We start from the raw sequence: 23,377 nt of genomic DNA, 5'->3' as shown, positions 1-23,377 counted from the left end.
GAATAGCCCAAGAGTTGGGAACCTACCATGAGAGCGCCCCCCAGTGGCACAGCGTTATGTCTGCGGACTTACAACGCTAGAAACCTGGATTCGACTACCCGTGGTGGGCAGAGCACAGATAGCCTCTGTGCATAATTAAAAACAAACAAACAAAAAACATGAGTCCAGCATAATGAAAAATATTTTTTTTATGTTTAAGTTGCAATTTTTGTAAATTTGGCTAATCTAGACGTTTTAAACATCTGGTTTCGAAACTTATGTTTATTTTTACATGATTTGGCGTTTACTTTTTAAACAAACAAACAAAAAAATTTATACAAACTAAATATTTTACGATATGAAACAGCATATCAAAAGAGTGCGCAGTTTCTTAGTGGTTTAAAGTATAAAGTAATTGATTCCAAGTGGGGGTAAAAATGTCTAGTAATGAATTTGTCAGTTTTTGAATTTCGCACAAAGCTATACGATGACTATCCGCCCCTAAAGTCTTTTACTACCTACCGCCAACTCTTGGGCTAACTCTTTTACCAACGCATACTAGAATTAACAGTCACATTATATCACCCCCTCCACAACTGGAAGAGTGAGTGTGTTTGGTGGGACAGGGATTCGAACCCGCACCATTCAGAGTGCGACGAAAGCGCTCTGACTACCTGGCCACGCCAGGCTTTAGTAATGAAAACAAAGATGTTGGTCCAGAACAAAACAACTTATTTCATGTGTCAAACGTCCTTTGAAGCTCTAACATCAAGGAGTATTGAGATACTTTGGGAGAAAAATCAAGTAAAATAAAAACATATTTATAAAATATGGTATTTAGATAATATTGAGAAGGTAAAAGGAGTTGTTCCTTTCATGTTATTAGGATTAGCTATTCTATATGGACGTACAAATATATTTTGAAAGACTTATAGCACATCATCTGAAACAACAACAACAAAGTGTTAATTCTTCATCAGTCCTTTTTACTTTAAATGCTACTTTAAAATATTTATTTCGTTTTGATTTTATTAAACCATATAATTATATTATTACAACACATTCTTACAGTTAATTATTATATTACGAAAGATATACACATTTAATTAAACTTTCAGATCCTAGATCTTAACAAAATATTTGTCATTCTCTCCATGGTAATAATTTATAAATAATCTCAAGAAATTTAAAAGTTTCATAAAGTAGGCAAATAATGTAAGAACAGGAAAATTATTTGCATTATATATTACACAGGTGACGCTCACTGTTATCTTACAAACTTGCCTTTCAATGTTTTCACGTGTTTTAAAACTTGAAAGATATAGTAGACTTTTCATGAAATTGAATGGATATTATCAGTGAAAAGAGAACGCGTGTTCAGTTAAGAGAATATGATGTGATTGATGTAAGCTGTTTTCTTTTACTTTTAGATCCTTTATTTTTTATAAACCTGTAGATTGTAATGGTATAACTATAATTTATAAACGCACGCACACACACACACACATACAGTATATATGGGTATTAATATTATTATTGTAAAACATTAAAAATAAAATTCATGGTTGACAGGCTTAAAGTTAAAGTTTAAATAGTTTATCTCAGTTAAACGTATTCAAATGTTTTTCGTTTGCAACTAAAGACCAGTTAATTAAAAAAATAAACTAAAGTGAAGTTGTCATTGTGCAACTACCTGTGAGAGTGTGAGCAAACTATGTAATATTTTTGTCACCCAGTCTTTTGCTAATAATAATTCGTGACAAACCGTTTAATTATTTTTGTGTAAAACTAAAAGTTCTAAAAGTTATCCCTTAATATAGATTCATTTCTTAAAACCTGCTCTTTACTATAAAGAAACAAGCATATATTTTACAACAAATGTTTGTATAAAGATGTATGTTGTTCTTGGTACCACAATATAAATTTTTCAAGAAGGTTCCTAAGACTGTTGACAAAATAAGTTGTAGGTATGAACAGACAAGAGGAATAATAAAAGAAGAAGCCCTAGTTGTAGTTCAGAGGACACTGAGGTCCTTGTGAGGTGTGTTGGGAAGTGCCTCTGCTGGGGAGAACAAGGAAGAAGCACTTTGGAAGCTCCTTGATTTATTACAAACATTACTTCTTCAGCAAAGGTTTCCTTGAAGTTGAAGTAAAACTTTGAAGTACATCATGAAGAGAAATGGCATTGTTCAAGCAAGTTAAATCAACAGGTCATATCTTAATCAATAAATCTTTTAAGAATGGGGTCATAACATTACGTATTACATGATCGTATTATTTTCTCTCAGTGTCTGCCATATTGGATGGCAGTGCTCATACATCTGGGCAATGAAAAATAAAAATTGGAAATGCCTTTCAACTGCTGTACTTTTCACTACATTAATAGACAGGTTTCAGGACTGGTATATCTTTTTACAGATTCTTGGCTGACCCAAAAAGAAAATTGGAAAAATAGGCAACCTTCATACTGTTCTTGTATGTGTAGTGAATATTTTGGGAAAAAGTATTGGAATATATGTATAAATTTAAACTTTGTAATTGAATATGTGTATAAGTGTCAGACTGTTTATTAATTATTGAAACTAGTGATATTTGATAAGGGCTTCATATCATTTCCACAGGCACTTATAAGTAATTTACATACTTACAATGACATAAGTACCATTGTTAGATAGGCCATAGTCAGACACCACTGTATTGCAGACTGAGAGGTGTATGGGTTATATCATAGTGAATAAATACTACTAATACTTGATACTAGTGAGCACAAATATTATGCTATAGTGGCAAATATGGGAAATAGAAAAAGTAGGAGTTACAAAAAAAATCAAGAGTTACAAAGAGGTGATTCCTTCCAGCCACAATCTTTTTTTTTTTGTTTTTGTTTTCATGTCTAGCACCATCCTCTAAGAATAGTTTATAACCATTGAAGTTTTTTTTATAACATTTTGTATTTTTATAGGTTAAGCTACTGGTGGAATCCACAAGATACACAAATATAACAATATATGGGAGCTGATCATGTTGTGGTTTCACATCATGATCAGAAAAGTACAAGCATGAATAATCTTTCAGGCCATTTGTAATGATGTGTGGGTTGAAAACAACATTGTCTGTGTAAAGTTCTCTGAACTTATTTTCATATTACCATTTTGACATGTTTTTCAAGATTCAGAGGATATTTACTCAGATTGATATTGTTAAAAAACAGTGGATGGTTTGATATCCAAAATGTAGATGCTAGTGTTGCACATCCTTTAAATCACATGATCTAGAAAGGTTATTAATTTTCTAAGCTGGCAAACTAAGTCCTTAATAAGCCAATCTATGTGTCACATCAACTGTACATATTAAGCCACATAAAACAGTTTATTTTCTTTTTACCATTGCATGCTTTTATTGTTTTCTTAAATCAGTTCTGTCTAAATAGTTCTTTATACCTTTGTCAGTATCACTGACAAGAGGATAGTTTTTTTTTATTCAATTATACTTGGCAAAATGACATTGAATTTAAACTGTTCTTACAATATTAGAAAGTGTCTATCTCATATCAGTGCAGAAATGGAATTGAGAAAGCTTATTAAAAGCTCATTAATAATGCTGTGTGGGGGTGGGTGAATGAACTTGTGGTAATGTATTCATTATGATAGTTGCATTCAAGTCAAGCATTTTTAGTTTTTGTTTCCAGGCTAACTTTGGTTCTGAAATATGGTATCACTACATAAGTGAAATATTCGGTATTTGGAACCATAGGATGGAGAACCTGATTTACCAACATAACCACTTCAATAAGATACACCCCAAACTTAACTTCACTCTTCAAATCTCAAATGATAGGTCTAAACTTGTTTTCCAAGACATTCTGGTAATATTGAAAGATAGAAAAATACCAACATCTCTACACAACACTGGAAAAATTATAAGAAACCAATATTTCTACACTATGAGTCACATCATCGTTCTTCCATAAGGAAGAGTGTGATTATTGGTCAGCATCTCACAATACACAAAACATGCTCAGGCACAAAAACATGAAAAAAATGACTGAGCTTAGGCAAATTCTTCTACAAAATAGTTGGATAATAATTTATTTACTCTGTCTAATTTTATGAAACTTCCCTGTTAAGGCTTTTTATATACTATGTAAGATATTGTTTCTTTATATAACAATTCTGTTCGTATTCTTTACATACGTGCTCGAGCATTGTAATAATAGGAAATCACCTACATGATGTTCTTTTGTGTGTGGTTTAATTCTTAGAAAACAACAGTCTTAATTTGAATGATAAGAGTTTGTTACATGAATTGTATGCTCTTGATGAAGATATAAAACCGAAACATTTAGCAAATAAAACAACTTGTAAGATTCTCTTGAATTCACATTCATTATATTTATTTGTAACTAAGTTATGAACATTCTTAAGATATTCCTATCTGATTTATAATTATATGCCTAGAGTGAATATAATGTTGCCAAAGATTGTGCGATCTCAATGATGATAGCTGATTAGTTGTGCTACAACAAAATGGTATACCAAAGACTGTTTCTTAAAAGTTAACTAGACAAAAGCAGATCCAACATAAAAATCTCAATGCTACAAGAAATTACTCCTTTCTTTCCTAAAATATATATAACTTTCATATCATGGCAAAATTGATACTAACTTCATCTGGCTTGCTTACTGTTAAAGTTCTCTGCACACACACACACACACACACACACACACACATATCTAGTGAACTTTTCATATTCTGTTCTGTATTACCAGTAACAAATGTTGAGAGAAATAATTCTACTCAAAAAAACAAAATTCAAAAATGCTTGTAATTAAATTATATATATTTATGTACAAAACAAACAAAAAAATTGCTGAATTTTTAAGTACAAGTATTTGTATTAGACATTTATTTTGGATAAATTGTTATAACATTCAACAGAAGTAAAAGAGGGTAAAGGTAAAAATAGGAAAAAAAATGAAGTAATTCTGAAGATTTTTGGAAAAATTTAGATTCTGCTTTTGAATGATGTATAAGTGTTTTAAAATTTATAATAAAACAATTATTTGAATTAAATGATTTGAAAAAAGCATTTGTCAAAATATATGTTAAATTTTGAATTTAAACGTATTCATATTAATGTTTTAATTATAGATGTAATAAAATTTTGATTAAAATGGAATCAAATACTAATGAATATTTTGGTAAAAGACAAAAAAGGAAAAATAATTACAACTTATTGTTAGTTTTAAATATAATAATCTTATTAAATCTGAGAGAAATTGATAACTTCTTTTATAACTGTATCAATAGTGATTTTATTGACTCTTTTCATCATCATATTGTTAAAGGTAATTTAGAGGTTATAAAAGATAAAGAATTAAAATTTATTTTAGGAAAAAGGTACTAAATTTGAAATTTAAAAAAGACAAAGAGAAGGCTTAAAGGACATTATCAAAGTTGGTAAAATCTCATTATCCCCGTGTTTCTTTAAACGTATCTAGATATAAAACAGATATATTTTTCATTATTTTAAAAAATAAAATAAGGAAAATTCAAGAACAATTTATTATTACCGCTGTTGACAAAGCTGGCTGTAATTGTGTTTTGTATGTAAAAAATTATATGCACAAATTTTAACTAATGAAATCAATACAACAAATACATTTATAAAAGCACTTTGAATAAAAGTAGAAATATTACTAATTTAAAGAAAGCTATTAAAAATGAAATATGAATACTTGTTCTAACTTATTTTGATATGCAATTCTGAAATTGCGTAAAACTTCTGTTAAGTTCAGGTTTATTACAAACTCTTTAATACAGTTACTAAATCTGTTTCTGTTGTACTCAATAACATTCTAGATGCTTTATTTGAAAAAATATAGTTACTGTTGTTATTATTTTACTACATTATATACCAAAATAGGTCTGATAAATTTAATCAGTGTTTTTATTATCTACTTGTTAAATTTGGAGATACAAAAATATTTATTCTAAAATTGAAATTCACTAAAAATCAATATATTTAATTGGCAAACTTGTATCTGTTCTTCCATGAAAATTCTGTTTTGAAACAGGTATTATGCTCTAACTTAGGCATCTAAATTGTTCCAACTTATATTTTTTTTATTGTTGACCAAATTTTCATGCAAGTTGTTGAAATTGAGTTAAAGTGATGCTGTGAGATAAAACTAATTTGTTCTAAACATGGTATTTTCACAAATTTATGTGTGAGTAATTTATAGGAAATAGTGCAAAAGCAGTGTGTATAATTTTTAATTTGATGTGATACATTATTGCTATTAATTTTTGCCAGATAGTTTCTAGACTTTTATGGCATTTTACAAATGTTTATGTGGAAAAAGTTATCTTCCATTGAGCTCTGTGTTATAGATACATGAATATAACTAATAACTTTTATTCTTCATTTTGGCTGTGTTCTGCAGACAGAAACTACTGATTTTCCTCATACTTATCCAGGCTATGATGATGCTTGGAGTCAAGATAAATTTGAAAAGGTAAGTTTAAAAAAAAGAGTTAAAAACACAGACTGAATGATTAGAAACATTCTTTTTTTAAATCCAGACACTTATTTACATTTGATTATATGATGGTGAAAGATATTTTTCAGAATGACATTAAATTACTGAAGAATCCCAAAAACATTGTAGTAATAATTTTGTAAGAAAAAATTCAATTATTGAAATAACATCTTTTGATATCTGTATGTCAGTTTATAGATAAGAATTATTTACTCTTAAGACCTGGCATGGCCTAGTGGTTAGGGTGCTTCACTCACAGTCTATAGGTAGCAGATTCAAATCCTTCTAACAGAACATGCTTGCCTTTTCAGCTGTGGTGGTGATATAATGTGATGTTCAATCCCACTAGTCATTTATAGGAGTATCCTAAGAGTTGGTGGTGGCTGATGTCGACTAGATGCTCTCCCTCTAATCTATCACTGCTAAATTAGGGACAGCTAGCCCTTAAGTAGCTTTGTGCAAAATTCAAACCAACCCCATTTTTTCTAAACTTGGCATTTTCACCTTACTTAAATAAAATATTGAAATTTTGAACAAATTGTAAATTCTTTTATGTGGTTTTAAACATTTTTGTGTGACTTGTGAACATGGTTAGAAATAATCTGTACTGTTTTGATAATCATTATGTCTCGCCAGAGAAATTTTGATACTCACACTATAAATTCATAAAGCAAAATTAAAGAGGCCAATTAAATTCATGCGTGAAACCAGCATGTCTTCGTCACGCAATCCCAACATGGCCAATTTTGACACCAGAAAAATTGTAAAAACACAGAAAAATAAAAAAAAACTGTCTGTGTCACTGCTTGGGACCTGCAAGAAGATATCTTTGTACTTTGTATATTGTAAATTGGTCAAAATATGGCCAAGGAATTGACCAGAAACTCCATAATTATGCTTTTTTCAAAGCTATGACCCCCCCCCCCTTAAAATGACTCAAAATGAGCAAATCCAACTTTTTTTTGTACGTCAATATGTTGGGTGGATGAAAATTTATGTTTAGGCTGCTTTTTATCTTGATTGCTGTGTATATAACTGAATAGGAGCCCAAAATACACATTTTTTGGGCTGTTTGATCTTTGACCTTATAAATTCCTTAAAAAGCCTAAACCAAAAAAATGAAAAAATGAATCTGGGTATATTGGATTAAGATATTTATCTACCACGTTTGAAGCCAATCCAATGTGAAATGAAGGAATGGCAGTCAACTGAAAAAGTGATTAAAAAAACAGAAAGAAAATAGAATATAAAAACAGTACGTGGGTAATTTGAATAACTTTCCCCAAATATTTAAAACATCTTGATTGACTTGCTATTCCCAAATTATAACTGTCTTTGATTTTAGTAGTCTGATAGATAACATTACTAGTTTAGCCTGTTCGAAAAATATATTTTCTGAGACAAACTTTGTGAATCACATTATTTGCAATATCATGAAATTTAAATAGCCTTCTAAATTGGTAGACAACTTCTTGCAGTTGGAATGTATACTGAACCTATTTTTCAATATTTTCATTACCTAATTTTGTGGATTTTCTAAATGAAGCTTTACAATTAGTAGAGGAATCAATTAAAAGGTATAGTTCAGTAAACAGTGTTAACTTAGCTATGTATCTGGGACATCTTTAGTTCTTATACAATATATAACCCACTCTTCCACCTAGTTTTTCCCAATTCAGTGCTGCCTTCTATATGCAAACTTTTTTGCTCGCAACTAGCCTTGAGGCTTCCAACTAATATTCCAACGTGTTTCCACGTGATATTGTTGCATTGTTACTTGCAAATGAGAATGTGACAACCCTTCACCAATAGAAGTGCGACACTGCCTTCCATCGAAGCTATCTCTTCCCTCTATTCTGATTGTTCAATCATCATATCTTATTTAGGCACTCATGTATTAAGATGTATTTTTTTTTGCTTGCATGAGATTTCTGAACATCAACATTTGGTTGAAGTATCTACAAAACCAACTGTTATGGAAATATTTTGTATTTATTTTGAAACAATTCTGCATCTACAACATGTATTATACAGAGATGGTCATTTCCACACTGTCTGGTGTTGAACATTTGGACTTTGTTCACTCTAGATATACTATCACTTTTTCAGGCCTTGACATGGACTTCCCTCTTTCTATAACTCCCGTCTGTGAGGACATGGATTTTAAGCACTTTTCCCACCACCTAAATTTGCAAACAACTTTTCCAGTGCATACTTTAAATGACAATGGATCAGAACCCCAAGCCTGAAGAAGAAACTCCACGGTTTGGAAGTCCAGGAAGATGTCCTTAGCTTGACTATAAGCCAAGGCATATGTGTAATCAGTCAAAGAGAATGAGGCATATCGGCACCAGAATGAAGTTGAGACAGAAAAAAATTTCATCATGGGCTTGGATATCAGAGGAAGGAGGAAATACATAATATTCTGAAGAAAGGAAAGTAAAGAATACGACAGGATGATAAAAAGTAACATATCTGAGAATAAAAGTAAGGGAAGATTGCAGAATGTTAAGGTAGATCCTTGGTCTTTCTCAAGCTGAGTTTTCTCACTTTTGCCTTACCCTTACTACCCTTTTACATTATCTGTCCTCCATCTATCTCCTTTTGGAAACAGTTCACTGTTCCCCTGAGATGTTTTTGGCAAACATTCTTCCTTGGCCTTGTCCCTTCTCACTTGGTAACTCTATTGGTGTGATATGTTGGGTAGAGATGCCCTTCTTGTCTAAATATATTTACTTCCCTCTTATCTCAGGAACCTTTGTATAGTTCCTTTCCTTCACCAGTGGGTTTTTGTTGGGCTACCTGATTCTTTGTAGTAATGAACCGAGGCTACATGCCAACAATTTTCATTGACTACCTTTGTGTTCTGTCTTTTCCAAGCTTTTTATCTTAAAGTTGCTCTTTTCCATTCTCTAACTCATTGCTACTCTGTGTTCTTCCATCCCATTCTTCTTCTCCCATCTGTTCTTCCACTATCTGTAGGTATGAACTCTTACAATTTCATCAATGACTTTCTTCTGGGTTCATGATTTGCTGATCTATGGAATCCTTTTGTGGCCAACCATTAGGAGGTACAGGTTTTATTGGTTGGCTTTACCCTTCATTTCTCTTCTTTGTCTCCTGTTTCCATTCCTCTCCTTCCTGCAGGGGATCCTGTCTCCAACCAGTGCCTCTCCAAGGCAGTGTCAGAACTTTTGGCCAAGAATGCTATTGAAAGGGTCTCACACACTTCTCTGGGATTTTATTCCCATCTGTTTGTCATTCCCCAGTACATTGGTAATTGTTCTATCCAATCTGTCAGTTTCTTGACCTACCTCAGTTTACTATGATGAATTTTCTCACCCTCTGATGGTCTTTTTTTTAAAAGGGCTTTGGATGATGAAGGTCAATGTTTCTGTTGCTTATCAACACATTCCCAGCATCCAGTCTTTATCTTCAGTGTGTACATCACAGCCAAGTTTATCAGTTCTGAGCTCTTCCTTTTGGCTTGCCATTGGCCCCATACATTATTTTTTTGTGTGCCATAGTGTGTGCCTTTGATTGTCACATTCACAACTTTCGATTGAGATTCTACCATTATATGGATGACTGACTATTTTTAGTTTCATTTCAATGGGACTCCTCCAACCATACTCTTCTTTTGCTTTGGGAGGTGGCTCATCTAGGTTGGCTAATCAGGCTGGAGAAGTCACATCTCACGCCCACCCAATATCTGGTTCATTTGGGTTTGTTCTTCACTTTATATCTCAACAGGGCACCTTCAAACTTCCAAGAAAAAAAGAATTGACACTATCTTATTCAATCAGATGTACTGTTCTACTTGTGTGTGTATGCATGTATGTGTATTTATATATATATTAACTAAAAAATATCAATTCTAAATCATCTCTAAATTAAATTATTCCACTGTTATATCACCAAAGATATCACAAAAATAAAGAATAAAAAAAAACCTTTCTAACAAATCAACATGTATATTAAGCATTCAACATAAACACCATAGTTGGTAGTTTTGTTGCTAAACAACAATGGAAATTATAAACAATTACCAGTAAAGGAACAATGACGCGAAGACAGAAACTACTTATTCAAAATATTCATGAGAAGTTTTATGCACTTGGGCTTAGGGTAAGTTATTGCATGCTAAGTCTTTACTTGAGGCTTAATTACAAAACAGCTAATATTTTAGGCTCTTTTATTGCACTGTGATAAGTTAAATAACATTTTATTTATATTTTTTTCAGTTGTTTAATGAACATCTAAGTTTTTTGACATTGACTTGTAGACAAAAGCAAAATAGAAGTTACCAAGGATTTCAATGAAGTAGTGTTTCAGCTAAGCCTTACATTGCATTTATGTATTAGGTCTAATGCTTAAATTAGACTACAAATAGACCTACTATTACTAATGTTAAGAGTCAGATGTTTAGTTACATGTGTATAAGTGTGAACACACAGATTTAAGTTATACAATTGAAGAAATTAATATTTCTTTAATATTTACATACTTTGTTACAACATGTGAAAAGTTAAAACATGAATAGAAAAATAGGAATGTAAAAATATTTGAAAATGTATTACGCAGCAATAACTAAAATGCTAAAAATGTTTTAAATTTCTCTTAGGACACTTTTTAACATTAGAAATAACATTCAAAAATTGTCAGTGTTGTGTATAAAAAAAAATATTATGAAACAAAAAATGTGATTTATAATGTGAATAAAATTGTTGTTAGTTAATTTATAGCAATCTTTACAGAGTTTTCTTAACACCCATCATTTTTAACAGGCTATACAGTAATATATAAATAGCTTATGTTTGTTTTCATAATGCAGTAGGGTTTGACATTAAGGCATGTCCGACTGACTCAGTCCAGTTGAAGTTGGGTCCAGTCATGCTGAACTTGTGCAGAGGTAGCATGACTGGTCATATTAAATTTATTATCATATGACATTAGTCTTCCTGCTGACAATTTCCTATTGATCACAATTACAATTTCTTTTAAAATGTCATGAAAACTGCTTAATTTTTTTAAACTGAACATTTCCAGCAGCATTACTTGTTAACAAAATGCACATGTATGGTTTATGTAGTCTCGTTCAGCCAGACGTACAGGAAAGAGGGTCTAGTGGAACGAAACTGTAGTTGATGACCGTAGTCTGCATTGAGCTTGAATGTTAACTAAGTAAATTATTTACGACTTCACTAATGAGCTATCTCATACAGTTTGTCTGTTAATTTCCTACACGGCCACATGCCTAGGAAAAACTCCCACACCTACAGGTTGTCTGCACCGAGATATGATGTATTATCATTATGCTGATACCCTCCACTAAGAGGAGAGCGATACAGCCTCTCTGTGCAGTTTACCTCACAGCACAAAGTGAAAGTAGGAATGTGTTTATATAAATTTGGTTTTACTTCTTTGGAGGATGAGGAAGAGAGAAAAAGAGACCAAAAACAAAGGATGAAATAAAAAAAATATGAAAAGGAAAAATGGAAAATAATGTTCTATCCGAAGTGGAAAAATGAATTTAAATGGTTAGAGTACAATGAGAGTGAAGATCTGATGTATTGTGTATTCCACAACAGGTACATGTTTTATGTTTATCATCTAAGAACAAAGTATATGTGTTGATTAATTCATTTTAAGGTCAGGGCTACTGAAAATAAGGTCAGAGCTATTAATTTCTTAAAGAACTGGTCTGTCTAGTCTAGTGATATAAAAAGCTAATGTTTAACCCTTTACAACTACAAACATAAACCTCCAGAAACTTTTAGTTAATATAAAGCTAGTAAAACCAAAAATACAAAAGCTGGATGAGATGGTACAGAATGTAGTACCATTAAAATAAAGAAGACTAGATCTTCCTCATTATGGGATCAATTCCTTTAAAAGTATGAAATTGCTAATTTAATGAGAACATTTTCCTTTTATTGGCATCTTTTGGAAAATAACTTTTCAACTGTGTTCATTTGTCCAGTTTGATATTTTTTTTTGTCCTTGTGGTATATGTTATAAGTTCTTAATTACTGATACTCAAATTGATACTTCTTTACCCTTTGGCATCAGTATGGATACAGTGTACATTATGCATCCATAGTTATCAGGTCACAATTTGAACTAGCATAGGTCTGTTTTGTCCAGTGCCTTATTGTTGTTTAAAGGTTAAGTATTGGTTATTTTGTTCATGTCACAGATATGTTACTTTGAAAGAGGCATATGCAAATCATTTTGCCTATATGCTTCTGTTTTAAACCTTTGTAATAAGAAAGACAATAAATGTTAAATAAGCAAAGATGACAAACTTTATGTGAACTTCTTTTGGGGGAGGGGGATCTTTCTTTCTATTGCTTGGAAAAATTCAACATTGATACAACGTGAAAAGTAACAAAAACAACTGATAACAGTTTATTACCAGTTATAACAAAAGTAATTGTTTTACAGTTTTTATAAAAATGGACAACCTTTTCAGTCTGTAAAAGTTCACCAATTTAAGGTTTCATTGTGTTACAAAATTACTTAACTACGTTGTTGTGTGTTTACCAATTGAATGATGTTTTGGCATTCTATGGTACTATAAGGTTTGAAGACGGGCTTGAATGGGTAATGAAGAAAACTGTTAAATTGTTGCTACCAAATCAAGCCATTTTCAAACTTCAGTCTCAAAGTGGGTTCCTTGTCATAAAATTCTTTGGTAGTGTTTAGTATAATATTATGTTTAAGATTTTCTGTTTTTTTAATTTGAAGAGACTCATCTTATTAATCATAAGAAAACTTGCTCAAATGTTTTAGTGTTATACAATTATTTTATTAAAATTTTCATCACAAATAGCATAATCTGGTTGAATAATAACTGACTTTTAAGCTTTACAAAAATAAGTCAATAAATTAATTGGAAAAATCTTTCTTTTCTTGGTTTTCCATTAGATTTAGCTTAGAAATACCCCCTTATAAAATACCAATCTCTTATTGCCAATTCAAGTTTTATTATCACTATGTAGTAGGGCTCTATTTTATTAATTAGTCTAGTTAGCACCAAGTTACACGTATATCGTGTACTGTGATATTATAAAAGTATGGCCTTGCAAAACTCTGTTTTTTGTTATTGGTTTGCTAAAGCGTTATCATGATTACCACAAAGTGTAAACGTTTTAATTTTCATGCAACTACTTAGTACTAGCAAACAACAACAGAAAATTATTCAATCTAATCATCCAACCTAAACTTCACATGAGCCTTTATACTTTTTCTGAAAAGTTGTGAGGTTTATAGGAATATACAGAAGCATTGCACAACTTATCAAAACAAAATTCAACCAACCAAGATATCCATTATTCAAGTTCTAAATATTTTAATGCCCATGATTTAAATATTTCTTAATCACTATATGTTCTTGGAAAAATAAGTTCCAAGTTTTAAGTCTTTTTTTCATACCCAAGTGTATAAAACAAATTATTCTTTTACCCCATCTTAGGACTCTTCATTATGGCTGTAATCTACCTGTAATAAGGAAACCCAACACAGATGTATTAATCTAAATAGACATGTTTGGTCTGTCTTGTAAACTAGTTAACATCTAACAGAAATAGAGAGGCATAGAAATAAACACAGGTCAAAATAACACAATTGGAAAGTTAGCAAGCACACTGTCAGTTTTGGAGACCTTGTATGTGCAGGCCTTTAATTCCTTAATTTTCATTAAGAATTCTTATAGTGGATTAAATATAGCTGATAAAGCTATTCCCTTTGTTTTATTCCCAAAATAGAAAAGTACAGTATGAATTAACAGTATTTTGATTGCTGAATGCCGAGAAAAGCCAAATAACTTGCAAAATATATATTTTTCATCATAATGATTCATTATAAAAGAAATTATAATTAGAAAAAATAAATGTGAAGCCAAATCCCATTTAAGCAGCTTGTCTTCACGAGTAATTCACAAGAACAAATTAATAACATTAATGCTCCATGTTTTTGAAATTTTTGTAGAGGCGTAGGATTAACTCACGAGTAAAAGACATTTCAAAATACCATACAGAAATTATAATTATCTAGAAGGTAATTACAGAATGTGTATTTGTCACATTTTACTACAAAATACACATCTTGGTCTTGAATTTTAAAATTTTAATTTTTGACAAATACATTATTTCAGTATTTTTCAATCCTATTAAGAATGCAAAAAACTCTGAAATTTTCAGTCCTTTGCTGGTGTGAATCTGATATGTATTTTTTTATCTTGTTTTAGAAGTTTAAAGTCAACATTATAAAAAAGGAAGACTTAAATTTAGAATATGACATGATTGGAGTTGATGCAGCTATTACTAATGCTATTAGGAGGATTCTTTTAGCAGAAGTGAGTACACCATTTTTTACATACAGTCTCCTTTTATTTAGTAAAGTTGTATGTGTTTGAATGCTGGTAGAAAATACTATTCAGCTTTTTTACATAACTTGCTGTAAATTATTAGTTATATTAGTTATATGCTTTAGTTACTCACAGTATCGTCAGAGTATAGTGCCTTTAAGAGATGCTAAAGTAACCAAACAAACCTGTTTCAATTGTTTACAAAATTAATTGTTTGTAGTAATGGAATTATTAAAATTCCTTTTATTTGGTTGAAATTATTTTTTAAAATTTTAGATTATTGTTTTAGTATTAAATAATTATTATTCATAGTAGAAAAAGACAATAAAACACAATTTATGTTTAGAACTTTTTCATTGTGTTTGTCATTCATATTTCTGTTGAACAACTGATAGACAAAGAATCTACAAATGGTCGTGTATACCTTAAGACAGTATAATTTTTAAAGAACAAAGATAGCAACATGCAATTAAGTACATGTTTATTTTCTTACCCTCAGGCTTAGAAACTCTCGACATGATTTCTTTCACTTAGTGCAATTTCCATATATCTTTGCCATTTGTCAAAGACATTAACAAGCATGCATTCTGGAATTACTTTCCTGTTTCCCTGGTGTGCTGTTTGAGATGGCATGTGATTGGTAGATGTAGGGTATAAACTAAACTTGATGTGTCTTGTGTCTCTCACAAATTGCCATGTTTTCTGGAAGGAGTATGGACCAATAAATCACAGCATTTAACTGCTAGAAGAAAAAGCTCTTGAATTACATGTACCATATGCTTTATGTTGATACTATTGGTTATGTGAAAAGGTGTAATAAATGTAAGGCATAGTACCAATATGTACTTTACTGCATGCCTTTGTTTTTAAAAATTGTTATATGTTTTAAGATTGTGTTCAACCATTTGTAGACTCCTAGTATATTATACGGTTGTATCCAAAACTATCATTTATTTTACTTTAAAATTATCCATTGATTGTGTTCATTCTGTGTTTATTCGCCATTTTATACCTGGCTAGGGCATTTATTTATTTTTTAAAGAACTTCAGGTTCAGGTTTGTTGCTCTAATTGGAACTGTATTTACAGATACATTGCATTCAGAATTAGATTGTTGGAAGTCAGTCTGTAGACTGCTTTTACCTCCTTGAATTATGAACATTTTTATTTTCTTAGATTCCAACAATGGCTGTAGAGAAAGTATTTATTTATAATAATACAAGTATTGTTCAGGATGAAGTACTTGCTCATCGTCTTGGGTTGATACCTATCAAGGCCGATCCTCGTCTGTTTGAGTATAGGCAAGAAGGTAGGCATTATTCAGAGTGAAAAAACAAAGATGATACATTCTTTTGTAAGTTTAGCAAATATAAATTTAAACATTTTGTTTGTAAAAACAAAGTTGGTACTAATGGCAAATAACTTTGCATTTAGTCAGGAATAATTAACAAAAGTGCAAACCATGTCTGATTCAAATCAGAAATTCAGGTTAAACAAGCTATTAAAACACATGTCTGGATACTGTAGAGTATCTTCCTTTATTTCATTGAATGATCTAGAAATATGTCCAATAACAAGATGTATCAATTAATGTTATGTTAGAAAAAGTAACAGTTTTAAGATGATAGTAAATGTATTCTGCAACATTTAATGAGACTGTGTTAGGACTAATCATTCCTTAAATGAATTAGATTCATGTACAAAGTGAAAAGAGCTTGCAGTATTTAATACACCTCAAAATATCGAATCAGTTAATTTTGATTAACTGATTAAAAACAAATGAGAAAATGGGTTGAAGGCTAGATTAATTCTTAGCTTCTTTATATACAAACAGATTGAATTTTATTTAATATATATATCTGTATTTACCATGACACATGGAGCAACTTCATACAGACCTTCGTGTATGTTTTGTAGTTCTTTTATAAGGTAAGCCAGTTTATATACAATTATACACTGTTATTTCACGTAATAGATCCCCAAAACCTGTATTTGCCACTGGTGGAATGTTTATATTAGTTAAAATGTATACAATTTTGAGAAACTGTTTTTGAGTATTGAATTGAACAAATAGCTCCTTTAAAAAATGCCAAATACATTCATATGTATCCCCCAAAAAATGATCAGTTTGTTGAAGTTAACATCTTTTTATATGATGTTTCTGTTAGGGTATATCATATTAATACTTTGTTTTATGTTGCTGCTGCTGCTATATTCATTAGAGACTACAGGATTCGTCAAATATTGCTTTTCACACATATGTGCATAAGGATTGTGAGGATAGCAGCTTAACCCATTGAGGGTAGTCATTCAATAAAAACGACTCAGTTTTCAATTTGTGTAAGTTGCGCATTTTAGACATAAATAAAATACACACACACACACTGCCATTATTTGTGCAGTTTGAGGGTTAATTAATCATGCAATTTTTGTGCAAAATAGAATTATATGAAGCCCATGGAAAGTTGATGGAAACCATCTCAGCCATTTCTTGGAAAACCAGAGCCTATTTTTAGTGATGCATGCTTATTGGCTAGTAGTCAAACATTAGAAGTCCAAAAGTCTTTTTATATTTATATCAATTTGGACTTCCTTTACAGTGTTTCAATATTTATTGGAGATACAAATGATGTACCAGTCTTTTCTCTTGTGTTTATTTATTATGTTTATGTATTGCAAATATTAATGTACACATGAATGAGTGCAAGTCTTTCAATGAAAGATTTGCTAAAAATCATCCCAGATATCAAGTCATTATTCTTAGTTTCTTGGCATTTGATATTTGACAAGACCTACACAAGGGAATGAATTTTGTAAGCAATACAATACCACATTTATTATGAAATATGATTCAAGTGAATAATACCATACTTAATTGAGAGGTTGAGGAGGAGAGAAACAGTTGTCCTACAGTTAGTTCAGTTTTTACACTTGAATATACCTTTTTGAATGTGTTACACTGAAACTAATAAGGTAGTAGCACTCAGAGCAATAAGGTCCTTGCTGAATCTGCATTAGAACCTATATCTCTTCCAGCAGTTTATGACGGGCATACATACTGATTGGAAAGTTAGTAATATAGTTGTTCATATGTAGAAAACAGAATTAACATCATACAGAGTTGTTGGCCAACTTGTGAGTCAAGAGTTATGCTTTCACAATTTTTTCTTTAACTTTACTTTGAATCTATCTCCACTATTGTATGAAAGAGATGTTCATGAACAGAATCAAGTCTTCAAATTGACAAATATTTTTAACATTTCTCAAATGTTTCATAATGTAATGAGTAAGCAGAGTAATTATTTGGAATTTTCTAATTGGGAAAGGTGATGTTTTTTTATATTTAATACTGTCTGTATGAAAGCATGAGAAAGAAGAACTCTTCATTTTGGTTTTCTAATGATTTATATTGTTTTTTTTCATTCTTCAAGTTAAATGACCATAATTTAAGCCATCATTAGCACTCAGGTGGACAAAGGCTATCATACATCTTCAGAAAGCACATAATTTGTATTTTACAATGCTGTGTAATAGGCATCTCAAAAGAGTAGGTGTTAGAAGTTATGACATTGTCATGGTAACAAAGTCAGGATTTTGATAGAAATTATAGAACATCTAAAACTGCTCTCTCAAAGTAACTCGAAGAAATACAGAAACAAATGAAGCATACACGCCTATATTTCTTGACATGAGAGATTGATTGGTGATCAAAGGTAAAGGTCATTTGCTCAGGTCAATTCTAAGAACAGTAATTTTTAAATTTTGTTTTGCTCACTTTTGTAAATCACCTGAAATGATAATGTTATGATATAAAACCGAGTTATATCACTAATATATATTAGGCACTTACAATTACTTAGTTATTGTGAACTCAGTAAATTTAGTTCAAGATCATTTGTCAAGAACTGTGATTTTTTTTTTTACAATAATTTACTTGTTATTGCTAATTTTCGTCAAAATATTCATAACACACTTAAAACAGTTTTTAAAGAAAATATAGTAGTTTACCCAGAGACATGAAACTATTTTTGCCTAGTATATATTAGTAAAAAGCTAACATAAAACTGTCTCTTAGCGACTGCTTATATTTAATAGTTTTGTCAAAAATAGCCAAACATGACCGAGGAAATGCAATTGAATTTACAAACCCAAATATTTTATATACTATTAAATATTAGGCATTTGCAATTAATTGGTGGCATTGGTCTTAACAGTTCAAGCTCATTGTCAAACTAATATTTTAGACAATTACAAAAATAAGTAGGATTGAAGTTTGCTTAGATTGTGTTTTTAAAGTGATGGACTTATTTTGTGTGTTTTTTTTTTTGCAAATACTGTATGTCTTTGCTTTGATAGTGTAGTGCAGTATGATTGTAGACATGGAAATTTAAGGGGTGCAAGGGGAGGTGGTGGTGGTAGTAATGAATGCACTGATATCAGTGATGATGATGATGATAATAACTGAGCTTAGACCTAAGTTCTCAAATAGAGTCCAGACTTCATTTGCATTCATTGTATATTTTACAGTTGAAGACCCATTTTCAAGTCTAACATCTCCAAGAGACATTGCTTCAAGCAGCTTTAAATACAAAATTAACAGCCCATTCTTGAAATTTCTTAGGTGTATACAGAGGATAAGATTCCTATTTTGTATTATCATTAAATATGTAGAAGTAGTTTAATGCATTCAAAAACACACTAGATAAATTGAGTGCAAGAATTTTGAAGCAATGATGATGAGTACACTGGAATGGGTGGCAGCTGTGTATTGCAGAAAAAACACAAGTTCTGCCAAAACTATTAACAAAAACTGTGTGTGTGTGTTGTTAATCAGTTATTTTAATTTTATTCATATTATTCTAATTCTTTTCCAATTTTTATTGTAACATGATGTGAGCCTCAGTGGCTTGAGAACAAAATTAAAAAATATGTAGCTAATGCATGTATATTAATAAAGTATATTAATCTCAAGTTGCTTAATAAATTAATTTAGCTCATTAATGTATTTTTTTTTGGCAGGAGATGCTGAAGGCACTGCTGAAGACACTTTAGAATTCCAGTTACAAATAAAATGCACAAAAAATCCTCATGCTCCAAAAGATGCTACAACACCTGAAGATCTCTTCAAAAATAGTAAAGGTTAATTTTTTTTATGTATCTTTAAATTTGTAAATACATGTATGAATAAAATAAGTTTTTATATTATAATAACTCTTTAATTTTAATATAACGGTGTGCTGAAAACAATGCAATGGTTTTTAAATACACACATCCTATTATTCATTTATTTCTAAAGAGTGTTCGAGGCTTTCCAGTTGAGTTTAGCATTAAGGCTTTCTTAATATCAGCCATTTCTCACATTTCTGTTAGTGTTATAACTGACCTGATGAGAACTGAAATTGCTCAAAAACTATTTCTCAGCAATTGTTAGTTACTGGGTGCTTATATGGTTTTACCATCTGATATTTTATATAATAAATGGAATGTTATCAGTCTTTCATCTTTTATTAATGATGATGTTGATGACAAAACAGAAGTATTTTTGTGAAAAGATATTTTGTAAATTATAGACTAAGATTTCTGAAAAGATTACTGAAAGTTGTGATATCCTAGTAACATTAGATAAATTCTATCAAAATGAAAATATTAGTGAAAAGTATGAAAAGAATATCATGTATGTTATTTGAAGATAATTTTAATAGATTTGGACAAAGGTTACAAAAAGTACAAACACATAAAAACATGAATCTTCAACATATAAAGTGGTATGAACATTATAAATTAAGACATGATCCTAAAATGAATAAAAAGATTACTGAATTGGCATTCTTATGAGCTATATTCAAAACTTGGTGAAAAGATTATTAAACTACAGTTTATCTTACATTGCTTATTTTACAGTATTGAGGATGGCCAAGTATTCTGTTTCTGACTGGATAGGACATTTTTTGTATGGGCTTCATCAGTGGTAGTTTTTATTGTTGCCTATAATGATTATGACATAATGCAATGTATTGATTCAAAATGTGATCTAATTGTTTACTTTCTTGTGTGTCCATGGTGTCTCTTAAAGTGATTGTTGTAGAAAACTTGACATGATGTATATATATACACTTGTATCTTATATTTTTTACAAGACATGATTCCTATAATTCAACATGTCTTGTAGTGGTTGTCATTAAATAAATTGTGTATTGAGATATGTTTCTGAAAATTATTCATTATCTTAGGCTGAGCTTTATTTTTAGTGTAGTAGTACTCATGAATTCCACATTTATTGTTTATTATGCATGTTGTTTTTGACCTAATATGAAATGAAAGGTATCATAAGTTTTGAGGTGTTTGATTTTGACTTTCTGGATTTTCTTAAGCCTATTTTACGTTTAATCAAAGATCTGCCAATTTATTTCTTTTCCTACCAGCATTTCTCTTTGGATGGCTAAGTATATTTTATCAGGTGTCCCACGCATCCTGGAAAGCCTGAAAAATTCTGAAGTTAACTCTTAAGCTTGTAAAAAATCAAGAAAAAGATGAATATCCTGGAAACCTTTTACTTTATGAAATGCATTATCTGATCTAATAACAGTTAATCATTTCCTATGAACAACTAACTTAATTAACATGTGGTTAGTTAAATAAAGTTTTAAAAAAAAGCTTAAAGATGTGAGGATAAAGTAGATATGAAGGGTGATGCAAGGCAGTAAAAAGCCATGAAAAATGGCTGAAATGTCCTAGAAAAGTTGTGAAAAGTTATTTTTAACTGAGGATGAAAATCCTGTTTTATGGTGTTAAAAAAAATACAGGTAGTGAAGAAAAAATTGAAACACTTGGGTAAATGAGGGACAACAGGTATATGTAATGTAGAGACTACCACATAGGTGTGGCTTGCCCATTAATTAAGCAGATAACATCCCAGCATGCATAAGGTCATATGTAAAAAATGGCGGGAACTTCACTGACCAAGACAGCCCAACTTGCTGATGTTTTATAGCAACAGTGTCTAAGGTGATGTCAGCATGAAACTCCGTGGGAAAGACACCCTCAACAAAAGGCAACAGTGGATGAAATTGCATACTCTAGAATCATGATGTCCAAGACAGATGAGCAACTGCAGATCAGTTTACTGCAAATTTCAACCTGAGGTGAGAGCAGCAGTTTCGTCAAAAACAGTCTGCCAAGAACTTCACAGAATGGGATACCATAGTCGGGTTGCAATGCATGAACTGCTCATCACACCTGGCAATGTACAATTGCGTATCCATGGGTGCAAAGAGTACAGGCTGTGGACTACCAAACAGTGGAGAAAGATGGTATGGTCAGATGAATCATCCTTCACCATATTCTCGACAAATGGATGAGTGCATATGTGGCACCAACCTAAAGAAATCTACAGCCTTGAGTGCTTGGTTCACATAGTGAAGGGTTCTGGTGCTTCCATAATGGTGTGGGGTGCATTTTACTGGCATGGTTTGGGCGCATTCATACCCTTAGAGGGCAAGGTTGATGCCTGGTACTGAGTGATCATCTTCACCCCATGTTATAGCATTTATGTACTGCAGAGAGAGGTCTCTTTCAAGATGACAATGCCTCCGTCCACAGAGCACAAATAGTCACCCATTGGTTTGAGGAGCATGACACTGATATTATCCATATGTCGTGGCCTTCTCAGTCACCAGATCTGAACCCAATCGAGCATGTATAGGATATACTGGAACGATGCCTGAGACAGTGTTTCCTACTTCTGTCAACTAGGCGTGAGTTGATTGACTTTCTCATGGAAGAGTGGTGTCGCATTCCTCCTGCACACTTCCAGATGCTGGTAGACTCTAAACCACGGTGCATGCAGGCTGTACTGGCCGCACATGGTGGCCCAATACCCTATTAAGTGACTTTACATTGGTGTTTCCATTTTTTTTGCCACTACCTGTAAATGAATCTGTTCCATTTAAGTTATTGCTTGTTACTACTTTTACATTGTTATTAAATAAATGTTTAAACAGTGTTTATTTGGGTTTCCCAATTACTAATAATTTAATAGTTGTGCTCTTAAATTTTAGTATTGTTTTGAAATATAATGGCACATGTAAAATTGTCCATGTATATATGTTTATATTTACAAACATTGTATAGAATTAAAAAAACATGTTTTGGAATGCTACAAAATAACATAATATAAAAAATAATTAGCATTAATCTTTTGTACACTTTTAAAGTACAATATCATTTTCCACACTTGATAACTATAAATATAGGTGGAACTTTTATTTTATTTCTTACTTAGATATTTTCAATTTCTCTAAATTTAACAAAATCTGATATTATAGTGTTTTAGTTATAATTTTTTTTATTTCTGGTTTATATTTCTTTATTTAGTGTATTCTGGTCATATGAAGTGGATACCCATTGAAAACCAAGGAGAATTGGTTAGTGAGATATTTGTTAAATTAAGTTTTCATTTTCAAAAAATTAAACTTCATTGAAGGTAT

The 23,377-nt window shown here is 31.1% G+C and overlaps 1 protein-coding gene across 2 annotated transcripts in view; it reads left to right on the top strand.

The window, feature by feature from the left end:
* Positions 1-1,227: 1,227 nt before the first annotated feature.
* Positions 1,228-23,377, top strand: part of LOC106458258 (DNA-directed RNA polymerases I and III subunit RPAC1-like) — a 35,541-nt gene continuing 13,391 nt past the window's right edge. The window contains exons 1-6 of one of the 2 annotated variants that reach the window (XM_022384404.1): positions 1,228-1,384; positions 6,426-6,497; positions 14,773-14,880; positions 16,068-16,200; positions 19,911-20,024; positions 23,265-23,314. In XM_022384404.1, coding sequence (XP_022240112.1) covers positions 1,325-1,384; positions 6,426-6,497; positions 14,773-14,880; positions 16,068-16,200; positions 19,911-20,024; positions 23,265-23,314 — 537 coding nt within the window. In that variant the 5' untranslated portion in view covers positions 1,228-1,324. Of the gene's footprint in view, positions 1,385-6,425; positions 6,498-14,772; positions 14,881-16,067; positions 16,201-19,910; positions 20,031-23,264; positions 23,315-23,377 lie in introns of both variants that reach the window. The other variant, XM_013917743.2, reaches the window with a different exon arrangement.

This window comes from Limulus polyphemus, unplaced genomic scaffold (genome assembly GCF_000517525.1).
Source record: "Limulus polyphemus unplaced genomic scaffold, Limulus_polyphemus-2.1.2 Scaffold435, whole genome shotgun sequence".
NCBI lineage: Eukaryota > Metazoa > Arthropoda > Merostomata > Xiphosura > Limulidae > Limulus > Limulus polyphemus.
The sequence above is the reverse complement of the archived record's forward strand: the minus strand, read 5'-3'. Positions and strand labels throughout refer to the sequence as shown.